General features: G+C 48.0%; 1 protein-coding gene across 2 annotated transcripts in view; it reads left to right on the plus strand.

The window, feature by feature from the left end:
- Window positions 1-730: 730 nt before the first annotated feature.
- The window catches only part of AP3B2 (adaptor related protein complex 3 subunit beta 2), a 39,642-nt gene continuing 22,566 nt past the window's right edge, over window positions 731-17,806 (plus strand). Inside the window, exons 1-7 of one of the 2 annotated variants that reach the window (XM_081964798.1) lie at window positions 731-937; window positions 10,294-10,369; window positions 11,496-11,570; window positions 12,630-12,725; window positions 13,492-13,652; window positions 14,975-15,041; window positions 15,871-16,053. In XM_081964798.1, the coding sequence (XP_081820924.1) occupies window positions 825-937; window positions 10,294-10,369; window positions 11,496-11,570; window positions 12,630-12,725; window positions 13,492-13,652; window positions 14,975-15,041; window positions 15,871-16,053 (771 nt within the window). In that variant the 5' untranslated portion in view covers window positions 731-824. Of the gene's footprint in view, window positions 938-5,884; window positions 6,311-10,293; window positions 10,370-11,495; window positions 11,571-12,629; window positions 12,726-13,491; window positions 13,653-14,974; window positions 15,042-15,870; window positions 16,054-17,806 lie in introns of those variants that run through there. The other variant, XM_081964797.1, reaches the window with a different exon arrangement.

Consider the following 17,806-nt stretch of genomic DNA (forward strand, 5'->3'; position numbering starts at 1 on the left):
CTCTTGCCCCCAACAATCTGGATCCTCATTTTACCAATTTCAGAAGGATAGAAGGCTGAGTCAACTTTGAGCCCATCAGGATCGAACTGCTGGCAGCCAGCAGTTAGCCTGCAATACTGCATTCTAACCCCTGGGAAGGAAGGAAAGAAGGAAGGATGGATGGATGGAAGGAAGGAAGGATGGAAGTAAGGAAGGGAGGAATACTCCATTCTAACCCCTAGGAAGGAGGGAAGGAAGAAATGATGGATCGAAGGAAGAAATGATGGATGGAAGGAAGGAAGGAAGGAAGGAAGGAAGGAAGGAAGGAAGGAAGGAAGGAAGGAAGGAATACTCCATTATAACCCCTGGGAAGGAGGGAAGGAAGAAATGATGGATGGAAGGAAGGAAGGAATACTCTATTCTAACCCCTGAGAAGGAGGGAAGGAAGGAAGCAAGGAATACTCCATTCTAACCACTGAGCCACCAAGATGCCCACCCTGGCGCCGAATAAGCCACCATGCCCCACCACCACCACACTGCCCCCAGCCTTTCCACCCGGTTTACATGTCCCAAGGCTGAGCCCCGCCCTCTTTGCAAACCAAAGCTCCGAAGAGGGGCAGCGCTTCACCGGTTGGATGGGGGGGGGCGAGCCCTTCCCGCCGGCCTACCCCTTTAAGGGGCGGGGAGGCGCTTCCCAGCCCGGCTGCAGCAGCCGCTCCCCCGCGCCGCTGACATCAGCCGCATCCAGAGCCGCCGCTGCTGCTGCTGCTGCCGGGGCGCGCCGCGTCCCCAGTTGGAAGCCAGGCCAGGCCAGCCGTCCCTTCTCCGCCCGCCCGCCCGCAGCCATGTCCTCCGGCCAAGCCTACAACGAGGAGAAGGGCGGCTCGTCCAGCCTGGGGGAGCCGGAGTACGGGCACGATCCGGCCAGCGGGGGGATCTTCTCGTCGGATTACAAAAGGTGCGGCTCTCCTTGGGTGGAGGGAGGAGAGAGGCGGGAGGCAGCCCCGATCTCGGGGAGGGGGCGCAGCGTTGCAAACCCAGGCCTCCCCTTGCCTCGGAGCAGGGGTGGGATGGGAGGGGGAGGGGTGGGTCTGATTTCCTCCCCCCCCCCAAATCCGGCTAGGGGGTCCTTGCTTTGCAAAGGATGGCCCAGATTTTTTGGCTGCTTCTTAGGAAACCCCCCCTCCCAATCCCACTCCCCTCCATTTGGGGAATGACGCCAGGAGCCCTCTCCCCCCCCCCAGCCGATCTGGGCCAGGAAAGCGGTACGACAGCCAGGAAGGGGGGGGGGCTGCCTCCCTCCCGCTAAAAAACATTCCCGGGCGGGGAAGGGGCGGAGAGGGGTGGGAGGATGGGCTTTTTGTGTGGTTACGCCCTTCCTTGGTGGGACGTCCTTGGCCGGTCTGCCAAAGGCCGAGAAGAATGGTCGGACCTTGTAAGGGCTGGGATGGGAGACCACCGGGAAATCTCTAGGCTGGGAAGTCAAGAAAAACATTTTGGAAAGGAGTGGGGTGTTGGTGTTGGTAGGAGACACCTGTCCCGAAGCTTCGGAGCTGGTTCTGGGTGACCTGCCTTGTCCAGTGAAAGGATGTGGACTTATTGAAAGATTAATATATATTTGATCTGATTTTTATCCTGGGTAGATAGAGATTCTGGGCAGTCCAGAAGTTTAATAAATCTGCCTGCCTGCCTGCCTGCCTGCCTACCTATCATCTATCTATCTATCTATCTATCTATCTATCTATCTATCTATCTATCTATCTATCTATCTATCTATCTATCTATCATCTATCTATCTACCTACCTACGTACCTACCTACCTATCTATTATCTATATCTATCTGTCTGTCTACCTACCTACCTACCTACCTACCTACCTACCTACTTTTTCTTCTCCCCTCCTTTCGCCTGAAAAACATCCTTACTTTTCTTTTTCATGTTCCACCTTGGCCATTTTTTTCTCTTCTACCTGGACAGGAACTTGTAATTCCCATTCTATTCTTTCTGTTGGGGAACCACCAAGGTCTGGATTGCTTTTGTTGCATTTATATTTCCCTTTTCTCCAAATTGTTGAAGTCAATTCCTGGCGTGCTTCACACACACACACCCCTCCAATATTATCCCCAGTCATCCTGACGGATGGATGGGAAGAATAAGAAAAACCACCCTAACATTTCTGAATGAGATATTCGGCTAGTCCTGGGTTTAAGGCTAAAATTCCCATCTTGCAGTTGGTTTGTACTGTTTCTCTGCTGTCGGGGATTCTGGGTTGTGTAGTCCTACTGCATTTGCAAGGCACCAGGTTGAGGGAGGTCTGAGCTTTGCGGACGAGAAGGAGAACTGCAGTCCTATGTTGGATGTAATGATTTAAGGCCATCCCACAAGAGCTTTTGAGCGATATTTGGATTTCCTTTGGAGAAGCATAATTTTTATTCTGGTTCTGTATCAGAATAAACATTATGTGGGGGGGGGGGATCACAAATATCTAATCTTTAAGCTGACTGGACAGATTGTGTAAATCAGTGTGGTGTTGACTTCAGGAAGTGAATGAAGATGCATCAAGATTTAAAGTATGTTTTACGGCTTAGCATGTTGTAAGAATTCAGTCTGTGTTGGCTTGTTCAGCGAACCATGCCCTAGTCCCACTCACCCTATATGCCACATCTGAGTGATTTGGCATGCCATGAAGAGAGCTAAGGCTTGGCAGGGCAGGGAAAACATAGCAGAATGAACAGGAGGATGGAAGTATGGCTGTGACAGCAGGGACAGTCTCCAAGGGCAGGCCCTTTTTCCAGTACACATGAACAGGCTGTGTGGCCCTGGATACAGAAGCCAATTGATTCTCCCCTGGTACCCAATTCGGCCTAATAATTGGGATGATATTTGGATCAAGGCAAGACTGTTTTTACTGTCCTTAAAATGCTTTTGAATTTTTCTTCCAGAATGAAGGAAATGGGTGGATGGATGGGTGGGTGGGTGGATGGATAGATGGATGGATGGATATGAGAAAAAATTAATAGATCATATTATCACTGCCTGTTGAAAGCAGCTCCTTAAAAGTTCCATGCAGAAATGAGCTTTCCCCATTTTGTGCTTTCTGATGTTTTTCTTCCTTTGCTGGGGTTTTCCTGCATGAGAAGCAATGTTTTCCCCATGAGTTGGTTAGCAATAAACTATGCACGTTGGAATGCCTTGATTTGTTTTTGAGCCCAAAAGGACAAGAAACCTGTGAGCACTTTTACATGAAATTTGGGGGTTTCTAAGGATACTGAATTCTTCTGCCAGTTCAAACCTCGGTGTTTTTTTTGGGGGGGTAGCATGTGTTAAAAGTAAGAAAGTTGTTGTTATATTGTTGAGACCCACAGCATGTAATCATTGCATTGTCGATTTGCATGGGTGCCTGCTTGGCTGGGCACATTACAGCTGGGCAGATTACCAGCATAGTGCCTGGTTGTGTTGATCAGCCACTCAATAATTCTGTAATTTGTGTCAAGGTGAGTTTTGCTCAATTGGGCATTTGCTAAATGTGTTGGCTTTTCTGCTCCTGATTACCTTCATCACCAAACAAGACATGCTGGTGTGTGTGTGTGTGTGTGTGTGTGTGTTTTAGGGGAAGCACTGGCAGATTAAAATCCAGGGTCCAGGTTGAGAAACACTCCCCCCTTAGGAGCAAGATTATAAATATAGTTTCCCCACTTCTGTGTGGTACATTGGACAGCTCACGCCCTCCTTGGATGAATGGACAAATCTCCCCTTTCTCTCTGCTTCCTTCTCTTGGTTGCAAGAGGGAAGGAATTCATTATTGGGATGACTTCTGATCTCCTCTTTCAGGGAGGGGGCATCTGCAGCCCCTTTCTAGTTTTGGGTTCTTCAGCTGAAAACCATTCCTCCAATCTCATTTTCTCTCTCCCTATAACTCCCATTTCGGGGCACCAGGAAGCCTCCCAAAACTCCGGATCTGTCCATGGTGCTGAACCTTTTTTATGTATTATTATTATTTGCTGCAGGCTAAAAACCAAGTCAGCCAAGCAATTTCTTGCTGTTTTGATGCAAGAAAAAAAAACCAGAAATTCCTGCCTTTTAAAGGAAGCTTGAGGTAGCTTTAAAAGGAAGACAACAAAAGGCAGTGTAGAAAAAAAATAGAAGTTCCAGCCTGTGGGCAAAAAAATAGTATTACAGGCCTTTGGCTGTGGCTAGCTTGATTATGGTTTCTTGATGAGAGTTGGTTAATTTCAGGGGAAAAACTCACAGAAAAGCAAACCACATTATGGATTATAGAGTTGTGTAGATAAGGACTTTGCTTCATTGTTCAGCCAATACGGCCCCTTCCCTCAAGCTGCCAGATGCAGCCTGAACCCCTGAAAGATTAGATTAGCGGGGAAGAGAAGTGCCTAGAAGTGGGGAGAGATGATGGGGAATAAATTGAGGCCTACTACTTGGAGTTGCTACCAAATAACAAACATCCTCTTTACATGTCAGACCAGATGAGGAAATTGGCTTCATAGGAAGAGTAAAATTAAAACTTTATTGAGAAAGGCTTTAACCTTGTTTCTCAGCTTCAACAGCTTTAGGATACAAGACTTCCAACCATCCCTTTAGTGACCATTCAAAGTTATAACAGCACTGGGAAAAATGCCTTACAACCGGTCCTCCCATTTATGGCTGTTGTAGCATCCCCACAGCCACATGATCAAAATTCAGGCTATCAGAATTCCTTGTGTGTCCAATCACACTTGGCCAATAAAGCTGTTTTCTGTTCTGTTCTACTCTGTTCTACTCCTTATTCTATTCTATTCTACTCTACTCCCTACTCTACTCTACTCTACTCTACTCCCTATTCTATTCTACTCTACTCCCTATTCTACTCTACTCTACTCTACTCTAGAATGGGGAATGGAAGGATTTATGCTTCCTTGTTTTTCTTTGAAGACATTTCAATTCTCACCGAAGAAGCTTCTTCGGCTCTGAGCTCAGAACCGAAGAAGCTTCTTGTCTTCAAAGCAAAACCAGAAAGTCCAGTTGCCTCTTGAAAAAAAGCACCCTTGGGACAACCATGATATGGATGACTGGGAACCTCCATAGACACAGTGTGGTTGTAAGAAGTTAACAAGGGGGAGGGTGTGTGCGGAGGAAAGAGACAGATTAACAGAGTTCGAAGGGACCTTGTAGGTCATCTAGTCCAACCCTTCCCCACTCAAGCACCATTTCTGATAAATGGCAGTTCAATCTTTTCTTAAAAGTCTCAAGTGATGAAGCCCCATAACTTCCAAAGGAAACTTCTGTTCCATCGGTTGATCGTTCTCACCGTCAGAAAATGTCTCCTTATTTCTAGGTTGAATCTCTTCATGATCAGTTTCCATCCATTATTCCTTGTCTGGCCTTCGGGTGCTTTGGGAAATAGCTTGACCCCCTTCCTCTCTGTGGCAGCCCCTCAAATATTGGAAGATGCTCTCCTGTCTCCCCTGGTCCTTCTCTTCTCTAGACTAGCCATACACAGTTCCTGCAACTGTTCTTCACATGTTTTAGCCTTCGGTCCCCTAATCATCCTGGTTGCTCTTCTCTGCACTCTTTCTAGAGTCTCAACATCTTTGGTGGCCAAAGCTGGATGAAGTACTCTAGGTGTGGCCTTACTAGGGCATTCCGAAATATTTCCAGCGGCACCCGAAAGCCTCGTGCGGGAGCCACAGGCCGTCTCTTCTCTTCCCCCCTCCTGGCATGCCAGGAATTCCTCCTCCCCAAACCCAGCGCCCCTTCACAGACCCCAACTGGGGCTTGCAGACCGGGGCAGTTGCTCCCTGTGGCCGCCAGGTGGCGATGCGCCCAACGCCTTCGCGGCGGCTGCTGCTGCTGCTGGAATCGGCGGTGTCTGGTTTCAGCCGAGCAGCCGGTAGGCGGGCGGGCGGGCGGGCCGGAGCGTGGCTGGCGGCTCCCCGAAGCCCCTCCCGCGCCGGGGCCAGCCAGCCAGCCGGCGGAGCTGCTAACGTGGCTGGGCGGCTGAGCCGGCGCTTTGCGGGCGTCTGGTTGGGGAGAGTCGCTCTGGGAAGCCCAGCAGCCGCCTCCTCCTCCACCACCACCTCCTCCCCGGGGCCATGCAGAAGCTGCTGCAGCAACTGCCCGTCGGCGCAGCCCACTTAGTCAAGGCGCCGCCGGCAGGCACCGAGGAGGCCAAGAGCCCCGTGCTGGTGCCCGACGGAGCGCCGCAGAGCTGGTACCGCACGCTGGAAGGCGACGAGCTGAGGCTGCTGAAGGGGCCCGACCCGGAGGCCGCCCCCGCCGCCCATCAGCAGCAGCAGGAGCGCAGTTTGGAGGGCAGCGTGGCGCAGCCGCTCCGGTAGGGAGGGGAGGAGGGGGGAAGGCAGGGAGGGAGGGGCTTGCCTCAGGGGACCCCTCCATCCTGCCCAGCAAGGGGAAGGTCAGCCGGCTGAGGTCTGGGTTGCATTCTCAGGACCAAGTAGATCCGGGTCTGCCTAGCCACTCTCGTGTCAGGCTTTAACTTGTGAGAAGTGATACTGGTGCTCTCTGTTCAGGCGGTTGGGTGTGCAGCAGGTAGCCTCACAATGGGGAAGTTCAGTTCAGCTGTCCGTCCCCCCCCCCCCCCCCGCCCGTGTTTTGTGAAAGTGGCCCTTTGGGGGAGATTCAGGTCCAGTGGGGAAGGAAAGGGTTAAGTAGTGTCATGCCAAGGCAGGGAGGTTGGGTTCACACAACTCTCTTAGCCCGGGAAGACCTAGCAGCTGCGTTGGTTCCCCAAAGCTGAGCTGAGTTCGCCTCCTCCCTCCCCCCCCCCCCCCACTCAGTGAGATCACAGCTTTGGGCAAAAGGTAGTTTGCAGCTCAGGATTGCATTGCCGAAATTTTGACAACTGATTATAATGCAGTTAGTGGGAAAAGAACCGTTGACGTGATCAACACCAAAGGCGTGAGAAGGGTTTGGGTGAATCTGGAAGTGTGTTTCTGCAGCTTAACCCCTTCTGCACGAGGGGGGAGGCGAGAAACGCAAAATGTGCCGGCCTGGGTTTATATTTTAATGTAGGACCCGAGAGAAGCAGGATAATTTGATAAGATGGAAATCACACATTTGTAGAGGGAATCCCTAAACTGGATAATCCAAAGTATTGTTGCAATTCCTTACTGAATGTATACGAATGTATCTTGTATTTTTTTATGTACACTTAGAGCTTATGCACCAAAGACAAATTCCTTGTGTGTCCAATCACACGCAATAAAGCTGTTCTGTTCTACTCTACTCTACTCTACTCTACTCTACTCTACTCTACTCTACTCTACTCTATGCTATTCCTTGTTTTAGTCTAGTCTAGTCTACTCCTTATTGTATTCTATTCTACTCTACTCCTTATTGTATTCTATTCTATTCTACTCTACTCTTTATTCTATTCTATTCTACTCTATTCTGTGCTATTCCTTGTTCTATTCTATTCTATTCTATTTACTCTACTCTACTCCCTATTCTATTCTGAAGTTGTCCCCCCCCCCCAATCAGTTCGGAGGATGGCCTATTTTACTTCCTTCATCAGTTGGGTTCGCCCCTGCGATCACTCATGGCTTGTTTAATCATGGTCTCTTTCTGTCATAACACACCATGTGAGCTGAGCCATTGTGGCTTATGAAATAAGGGCTAGGACTTAGTCACTCCACTCAACATTGTTGTCAATGTTGCAGATATTTTGGGTGCGTTTCATGGGAGGGCAATTGTGTCCAATTATTCTAAGTTGATTAATCATATCAAGAAAAAGAACATTGGCGTATAATTGGTTGCATTTTGAGGCTGCATTTCCAGACCACGGACAGTCTCTTCTAAATTGCAGTTCCATAGTATTATTTCATACACACACCCTCGCCTTTACTGTTGAATTACCCCCTTTCTACTGCTTTACACCATCTTATAGTGGGGTCTCTGGGCAGCGGTTTCATCCCAATGTCTCTTGCGTGCATTCAGACATGCAAAGGATTCCTTGACAGGCTTGGATTTTACTTTCAGCTTGGAGCCAGATGTGATCAACATGGTTTTGAGTGTGATTTGTTGGATCAAGCTCTTGTTTGCCAATTCTGCTGAGCTGTGGATTAAGCCAGGTTCCTGCAGCTTGCTCAGTCACAGTGAAACAAGCTATTTTCTTAGTGCTACTTTTTTTTTCACTGTTTCTGCCTTCTCACTTTTCTCGTTGTTCCGGATGAGTTCACTGTGTGATAAATATTTCACAACCTTCGGTGGGATTGGATTGCTTGGGTATAAACAAGCCCCCGAGATCAAATTCCCCTCCAGGTGGCATGACCGATAAGCTACCTTCTACAGGTAGCCCTCGACTTATGACCATAATGAAGCCCGATATTTTGGTCCTGAGTCGTGGTGGCCATTAAGCACGTCACATGTGACCGCACCCAATTTTAGGACCTGTTTTGCAGCGGCTATGGAGTGAACACTCTGATTATTAAGGGAACCTATGGTTCACTCTGTGGTTTTTTCCTGGGGAAACCGGAAGTAAATCACAATTTCTGGCAAAAAACATTCTAAATTGTGGTCACGTGGATGCAAAATCCTGGAAATGACTATCAATATGGGCTGGATCATAAGTACCTTTTGGGGGGGGGTCTAGGTAAAGGTAAAGGTTCCCCTCGCACATCTGTGCTAGTCGTTCCCGACTCTAGGGGGCGGTGCTCATCTCTGCTTCAAAGCCGAAGAGCCACCGCTGTCCAAAGACGTCTCCGTGGTCATGTGGCTGGCATGACTAAACTCTGAAGGCGCACGGAACGCTGTTACCTTCCCCCCCAAAGGTGGTTCCTATTTTTCTACTTGCATTTTTTACGTGCTTTCGAACTGCTCGGTTGGCAGAAACTGGGACAAGTCACGGGAGCTCACTCCGTTACGTGGTGCTAGGGATTCGAACCACCGAACGGTTGACCTTTCTGATCGACAAGCTCAGTGTCTTAGCCACTGAGTCACCACATCCCACTGTGGGAGGGTCTAAATGGCCATTATGCAACCGGTCATAAGTCAAAGTTTACCTGTATTTCTCCATCTTCTCTCTGCCATGTTTTGGAGTCTCCTAGCAAGCACAGATTGAAGAAACAATTGTTGGGTTCACAGAAGGCAGAAAGCCACTATCTGGGTGGGTAGGGATTGAGGAAGATATATGAAGCTTGTATTGTAGCTCAGCATTCTGGCCTATTGGCCAAAGCATGGGTCTGCATGATTGAATCCTGGCCATTGTTGTGTTCATGAATGAACTCAGCAAGGATTGTGTCAGGCATGCCTCCTTCAATATCCAAGAAAGAAAAACCTCAACTCCATGTTAATAGAGATAAAGTACTTTTACTAGATATGAAGTGAAAGCAGGTAAAAGGAAAGCAAGATCTGAGCCAAAAAGGCGCAAACAAGTACATATCAAATGATTACCCAGCACTCTCCCCCCAATTCCCCAACCCATTGTCCAATCTGCAACTCCCTAAGGTGTCATGTGGGGTGCATCTTCAAACAGCCTCATCAAGTTGGTATGTGAGATGGTTGGCCTTGACCAAGTCCAAACATCAGCCACCAGCATGCGCAGAAGATGGTGAGAACAAGACTCCTCCAGTGCAATATTATTCCCTTCCCCAATACCATGCCCCCCACCTGTTCCTATGGCAGCCGATAGTAAGCAAGTGTAACAAAGCAGCCGTAAGCAAGCAATGAAAACAGAGGCTGACAGATTGGTTGATTAAACCATGATTAGTTGGATCCATGTAACCCTCAGCTAAAATCTGAGCAAGCCCCATGATGGCTTATATGCCCAGTTGATTAGATTTGACTTTTTTGTTGGGAAGAAGAGAGTTGAATTCTGTTTTGGATAGAATATTCATAGAGTTACCCTTTGTTATTTTCATTAAGCCTACATATGTTGGCATGTTGTGAGTATCTTTCTTTTTCATCAGGTGAGGAAAGATCTTTCATCTTTGGAAGTTGGACAGCAATTGACCATCGTTTTTAGCCAGTGTTCCTCAACCTTTCCAGCTTTAAGCTGTGCGGCCTTCAATTCCCAGAATTGCTCCAGCCAGCATGCTTAAATTGATGGCGGTTGAAAAATGTTGGATTCCTTTTCCCCAGGTTTTCTTTAGTTTAGAATTGGGAACTTAATCGCTCCTCCTCCTTCCCTTCCATCTGCCTTTCTTTTCTCTGGCTCCCTCCATTGAGTTGGACATAGTTCCCAGCTCAACCGAGGTGGTGAGAATTCAGTCCCCTACCAAGTTCATCAGAATCCATGTCAAATACACTGAGACTCCCATTTTTTTGAGTTCCTGAAACCGTTTCTGTGTTTCTTTCTAGACATGATGATCTCAAAGAGATGCTGGACAGCAACAAGGATTCCTTAAAACTGGAAGCGATGAAGAGGATTGTGGCGGTGAGTATCTCTTCAGTGCTGTCACATCTGTTTAAGATACTCACCCTTTGATTGTGAGATGGTGGCCAAGACCCAGCACTCTCCTTTGTTGTGGCCTGCCAGTGCCAGTGGAGCCGGCAGCACATTCGGATAGGGAGGAGATTGGGAGGAACATGGGCCAGTCCTGGAGCCTGGGGAAGGGTATGATGAGGGCTCTGTGTCAGAGGCAGAGAGGGGGCCAGGGCCGTATGCCAGTAATCAGCTGCCTTCGGAGTCGGAGATCAGTGAGGCAGAAGAACAGCTGGAGCCTGTTCCCAGTGTGCGCATGCACAGAGTTGCCAGACGAAGGGAACAGCTAAAGAACAGGGGTCGAATTGGGAGTAAGGCCACAGGTGGACGATGAATGGCCCCTCCCAGAGGAAATAAAAGAGGAGTGAAAGGGGAGTGGAGTTTGCAGGAGACAATTAGTTCGCTTAATTGGTTCGTGACTTTCTGAGACTCCTTGCCAAGTTTTGCAGATATCGGCAGCTCTCCAAGCCAGATAAGGTCTGTGACTGTAAATCCTCCCTTGAAAGACTTTGCTGGATGTGAATGAGCAGAATTCACGGTAAATCAATAAAAGGGTTTTTTGTCAGGATAAAGAGTTTGCTTCAGTCTCTTGGGAAGCTTAGGTCAGAACATCCTTCTGTTTAAGGAGACCAAGATCCAGCACCCCTTCCTCTCTGGACTTGTGTGAAGGTTATCCTTTCTCTTTTCTCCTCTCCACTTAATGACAACTTTTTGGGATTGATTCTTGTGAAAAAAATATACAATCCATCGAGGTTTTATGAACAGGATCTTGAGGCCAAACATGTTTATGAGAGTGTGACATCTCACACCTTATATCTAAAGCAGTATTTCTGAACCTTAACAACTGTAAGATGAGTGGACTTCATCTCCCAGAACCCCTGGCGGGCTGGGGAATTCTGGGAGTTGAAGTCCGCTCATCTTAAAATTGCCAAGGTTGAGAAACATAGATTTAAAGTATTGAGAGAGGTAGGATGCTATCTCAGGAAGAATCCAAAGGGACCACAACATTTGATGATGGAAGTTCTCTACACCGCATTCTCCACTAACTAATCCCGTGGCTGTTTGTCCTGCCCCCCAGATGATAGCTCGAGGCAAGAACGCATCAGACCTCTTTCCAGCCGTGGTCAAAAATGTAGCTTGCAAGAATATAGAGGTAAGTCATCTTGTGCATAAATTCCCATTGTCTACACATTGCCCTAAACTGAAAAAAAACAGAAGTTTGTTCGGAACAGGTGATATTCTGTGACTCCAGGCGTGTGGTTAGCCAACTGTGGCTTGTGGCTAGTGCAACATACACACTTAGCCAAGGAGAGGCAGCTGCGGGGGTTTCTCTGCTGAAGATGCTTCTGATTTTTTGATATGTTTCAGGAATGTAGAGAACTTCTTAGATCAGGGATCCTCAAACTATGGCCCACAAGCTGGGAAGGCTCACCAAAGTCATTAATCTGGCCCATGTGGGACCATGAGGCTGCCCCGCCCACATTGCCCCACCTTCTTGCTGGCCCTCACCTACCTTCTGGAGGCCAACAACGGGAAGTGCGGAGGCCTTGCCTCCCCAGCCAAGAGAGAGTGAGGGAGAGAGAGGAAGGGACACACACACACACACACACACAGAGAGAGAGAGAGAGACCCTCATACACACTCTAAGGCAGCCACATCCCTTCACTAACCTGCTTTCCACCTCCAGGAGCATAACAAATTAAACTTTAATTTGTGTGTATTGTTTGGACTGCTAAATTGGCTATGCCCAGCCAGTCATATGACCACTAGCCATGCCCACCCAGCTGGTCTGGCTCCCCAATTGTCTGAGGGGCTGTGATTTGGCTCCTTGTTTAAAAAGTTTGAGGACTCCTGCCCTATTCTATTCTATTCTATTCTATTCTATTCTACACTGCTCTACTCTACTCCCTATTCTATTTCATTCTATTCTATTCTATTCTATTCTACTCTACTCCCTACTCTATTCAACTCAACACTACTCTACTCCCTACTCCCTATTCTATTCTACTCTACTCCCTACTCTATTCAACTCTGCTCTGCCCTGCTCTACTCTACTCTACTCACACTTGGCCAATAAAGAATTCTATTCTACTCAACTCTACTCTACTCTATTCTATTCTATGGCGTGTTCTACTCAAGGAGAAGGGTTGATAGCTGAAAAAGAACATAAGTTCTTGCTTCCTGCCTGATCCTTCTGCTATTTTCCTGCCAGGTGAAGAAGCTGGTCTACGTCTACCTTGTCCGATATGCAGAAGAACAGCAAGATTTGGCCTTATTATCAATCTCAACTTTCCAGCGAGGACTCAAGGTTGGTCATTGAGATACTCATAGGACAATCCCTCTTGTAGTGCATGTGCCTATACAGAAGGTCTTCGAATTATGACTGTAATCACCACTACAGACATGATGGTCATAAAGGGATCCGACCAGACCCGATTTTGTGACCTTTTATTTGTGGCAAACGCAGCAGTCCATCGTTAAGCAAGCCCATTATTCACTAGGGGCCAGCAAAACCGTCATAAATAGTGGTCACATGACTCTGTAAATGACTGTAAATGCGAGCCAATTGCTCAGCACTCGAAATGTGGTCACATGACTACAGGGGAGCCCCCAATGTTGGGAAACCAGGTTGTAAGTAGCTCTTGGGATACCTGTTGTAATTTCGAGCTGTCACTTAAGCAATTGGTCCACAGGTGGCATTCTACCGGTTTAGATTGGGCCACCCGAACTGGTAGCGGAAATTGCGGGTGGCTCCACCCACCAGCGCCCAGCTCTGCGACATCCCATCTAAGCCCTTTTTTCACCAAAAGTGCACGCACGGAAGGATCTCAAATGTGCATGCGCTCACGTTTGCGAACTGGTTGGGAAGGGAAGTGGTTGTAAGTCAAGGACTAATTGTAATGGGGACGGCGTGGAATGGGATGTCCAAATGCATTAAGCACTGGAGGTGATTTCCTCCGACTTCCAATAGGTTTACCCGTGTCCTTATGAAAGCGGGGTTAGCTTGAAATCTTCCAGCTGGGAAGAACAGTTGCCTGGAAGGTCTCTTCCCAATTTCTTCTTGGAAATTCCAGGATCCCAATCAGCTGATTCGAGCCAGTGCCCTACGGGTCCTCTCCAGCATCCGTGTCCCCATCATTGTCCCCATCATGATGTTGGCCATCAAGGAGGCAGCCTCGGACATGTCTCCGTATGTGCGCAAAACTGCAGCTCACGCCATTCCTAAGCTGTACAGGTAAAAGTGATCTCTTCAGAACCACGGTTTGGTTGGGCCCATTGCAACTGGTTCCTGTTGAGAGATTTGGGCAGCAGCCAGGGGTGCAAATGCCAAGGACTTTGGAGGTTCCTTGGTCTAGAGGTGAAGGCATCAGACTAGAAACTAGGAGATGGTGAGTTCTAGTATCGCCTTAGGCCTGAAAGCCAATGGATTGATTGGGCCAATCATCAGGAGACTTTGAATTCTGGTCCCACTTGAAGCATAAAATCCAGGGGGTTGATTTAGGGCCAATCACCAGGAGATGGTGAGTTCTAGTCCTATCTTAGGTCTGAAAGCTGGCCGGGTAACTCTGGGCCAGTCCCTCTCTTTCTCAATCCAATCCACCTCACAGGGTTATTGTTGTGGAGAAAATAGGAGAAGAGAGTATTAGATATATTTGCTGCCTTGGGTTATTTATAAACATAATACATGCAAGGTTTTAAAAAAATCTAAATCTAATCAGGTAGATATATAAGTGCTAAAGCAAATGACCAAGAGCCTAACACACAGGTGTTAAATACTGTATTACAGTGTGCTTGGCTCACATCCTTTTGCCTGCCTGTTTGCACAGGGGTGTGCAAAATTTCTGGCTGAGGGCCACGTTTGTTCTTTCAAAAGTATGCAGGGAGGTGGCTTCCCACAGCATAACAGATCAAGGGCAAATATATGAGAAGGCAGGGTAAAAAGCTAAATAAATATGGGTTGAATAAATAAATTCATTTTCATTAAAGACAGTTAATATGATTTCTCGAATGTGTTTAAAGATGGTTTCCTTTTGTGGTAAGGAATTGGGGGTAACTGCCAAAGCTTTTGAGGGTGTAATGTGGTCCAGTGGTGAAATTCAATTTTTTTTACTACCAGTTCTGTGGGCGTGGCTTGGTGGGCGGGGCAGGGGAAGGATACTGCAAAATCTCCACTCCTACCCCACTCTGGGACCAGCTAGAGGTTGCATTTGCCGGTTCTCTGAACTACTCAAAATTTCTGCTACCGGTTCTCCAGAACCTGTTAGAACCTGCTGGATTTCACTCCTGATGTGATCCTAGGTTTTACTGTGGGCTTTTGTGCCTTAAACACACACACACACACACCCAGAGCACATATACAGATATATGTTTCTGTGTGAACGAAGGGATGAGGCGGGCATGTGAATTTCAAACAGTGAATCATGTTTAAATGCCTCTCTTTGCCTTCCTCTCAAAGATCCCAACGTGAAATAACTAACATTATGGTAGGACACAGTGTGCTGACTCAGCTTTTAGGGAAAGGTTTATGCACCCAATGGCTTTGTCTGTTCCTTGCAGCCTTGATTCAGACCAGAAAGACCAGTTAATTGAGGTCATTGAGAAGCTGCTGGCCGATAAGACCACGGTGAGTAAGACTGTCTCGGGAACGGGTGGAGATAAGGGAAGAACATTGAGAAAGAAAGAAAAATGGATTTGCAAAACGCTATAGGAATGGCATCTTGAGATAGCAGTTCTCAACCCTGGTGGATTTTAAGATTAAGCATGGACTTCAACACCCAGAATTCCACAGCATGCTGAGGAAGGTATTCTGGGAGTTGAAGTCCATGCACTTTTAACGTTCATAAAGTTGAGCGTGACTGTTGTAGATTAACGGATTGCCCAAGTGATACTGTTTGGATTATGAGCTGCGGTGGCACAGTTGGTTAAGAATGCAGGGCTGCAGGCTACTTCTGCTGACTGCCAGCAGTTTGGCAGTTTGAGTCCCACCGGCTCAGGGTTGACTCAGCCTTCCCTCCTTCCGAGGTGGGTAAAATGAGGGCCCAGATTGTTGGGGGGCAATAGGCTGACTCTGTAAACCGTTTAGGGAGGGCTGTAAAGGACTGTGAAGCAGTATATAAGTCTAAGTGCTATTGCAAAAAAAAAGTGCTATTGCGATAGATGATAGATATAGATAGATGATAGATAGATAGATAGATAGATAGATAGATAGATAGATAGATAGATGATAGATAGATAAATAGATGATAGATAGATAGATAGATAGATGATAGATATAGATAGATAGATAGATAGATAGATAGAGAGAGAGAGAGAGAGAGAGAGAGAGAGAGAGAGAGAGAGAGAGAGAGAGAGAGAGAGAGAGATGTTATTCAGAGGTGGGTTGCCAAGTTTCTCTGCTCTGAATCTGCCCATGCTCTTAATGTGGGAATTGTGTTCTCTGTCTTCTTGTCCAGTTGGTGGCCGGCAGCGTGGTGATGGCGTTCGAGGAAGTCTGCCCCGAGCGCATTGACCTGATTCACAAGAATTACCGCAAGTTGTGCAACCTGCTGATCGACGTGGAGGAATGGGGCCAGGTGGTCATCATTAACATGCTGACCCGCTATGCCCGCACCCAATTCCTCAGCCCCAACCTGAACGTGAGTCGAGCAGCGGGTGGCATTGGGGGTCCCCCTATCATAGGGGTGTCAAACTCGATTTCATTGAAGGCTGCATCAGGGTTGTGTTTGACCTTGGGGGTCTGGGGGTGGCCGGCATGGCTGAGGTGGGTGTGGCTGAAGTGGGCGTGGCCAGTTCGATGTCACTCGTTGAGACTCCGTTTTTGGCCGCGACAGCCCCCAGCACTCTCCCAGCAAAAACGGAGCTCAGGGGTGCGTGGCCTGCCCGGGCTCTGTTTTCTCTGGCAGAGGGTTGCAGGAGGCCATCGTGGTGGAAAACAGAGCTCAGGAGGGCCGCGGAGAGGCACCGTGGGCCCGGTCCTTCAATGTTTCCAGGGCGGCCCCATGGGACGGATCCGCGCCCCCTGGCCTTGAGTTTGACACCCCTGCCTTATCAGATCCTTTAGTTACTAGCTCCCTGAATAGGATGTGGTGCTTTATCCCAGGGGGTCACCAACCTTTCCGATCTCAGGGACCACTAAATTCATCATTTTGACTCCTGCGGATGACCAATATGAATTTTTAAAAAGGATAAATAGCATTTAGTGCAATATAAAAAATGCAAATAATTTTTCTGTGGACCACCAACATTTTCTCCATGGACCACTGGTTGGTGACCGCTGCTTTATCCAAGCACCATTCTCAGAAGCTTCTTTTTAGCAAGATGTATTGAGGTGGATTGGAGGTTAGCAAGCCCATGTTCGAGACCCAAGTGCTGCCATGGGGCGGGGTGAATACCCATCCTTTGCTCCAGCTCCTCCAGGGGACAGTGGTGAAATTCACCTTTTTTTTTACTACCGGTTCTGTGGGTGTGGCTTGGTGGGCATGGCAGGGGAAGGATACTGCAGAATCTCCATTCCCACTCCACTCTGGGACCCGCCAGAGGTGGCATTTGCCGGTTCTCCGAACTACTCAAAATTTCCACTACCGGTTCTCCAGAACCTGCCAGAACCTGCTGAATTTCACCCCTGGCTGGGGATATAAAAGGATCCCCCCCCCAAACTGGGCTTCCCACGGGCAACGGTGATGTCGCCAGCTAATCCTTTCAACCTGGAAGCACCTCAGTGCTTCTGACACGATGCAATTGAGATGGGAAAGGGTAGTGTGGTGGAATGCAGTCTGGATTCCCTGAAGGAAGGAGCCGCATAATAGAGGAGTAAGAGATGGCGAAGCCTGGTTGGGAGGGAAAAAAAAGAGTCAAGAAGCCATTCTCAGCGTATACGTACAGTGAACTCCAATAATTGCTTTGGTCTGGCATGATTTCTGTCTGTAGGCGAGGAGAACAATAAAGGACATTTCTCAGAAGTCACTTCACAGGTCTTTCTTGATTCTTGGGGCCTGACCGGAATCCCGTCAGGACAAGAATCCCAAGAAGGGAACCTATTTTCGACTTGGAATCGATATACCTCAGAGGGACATTAGAACGGAAATGTTCCGAATCTCTTTTTCAGAGGCTTAATGGTGCATTGGAGAAAAGGAGATACCAACAAACTGGTTGTTTACATTCCCTGAATCTTTCTCAGTTAAAACCGTAATAGTCTCAGGGTGACCGGGGTCAGAGCTATTAGCTGTGAGAACCTGGAGCAACCACATTTCAAGGGCAGCCCCCCCCCCCCAGGGCCTTGTTATGTTCTTAGAACAGGATGTCCCAATTCACACTGCATCTTCGACTTGAATAGAACAGAGCCGAATAGCTTGTGATTGCAAGAAGCACAGTTGTCTTTGTCTACTCGGC

Source organism: Natrix helvetica, assembly GCF_964273705.1.
Source record: "Natrix helvetica genome assembly, chromosome: 12".
NCBI lineage: Eukaryota > Metazoa > Chordata > Lepidosauria > Squamata > Natricidae > Natrix > Natrix helvetica.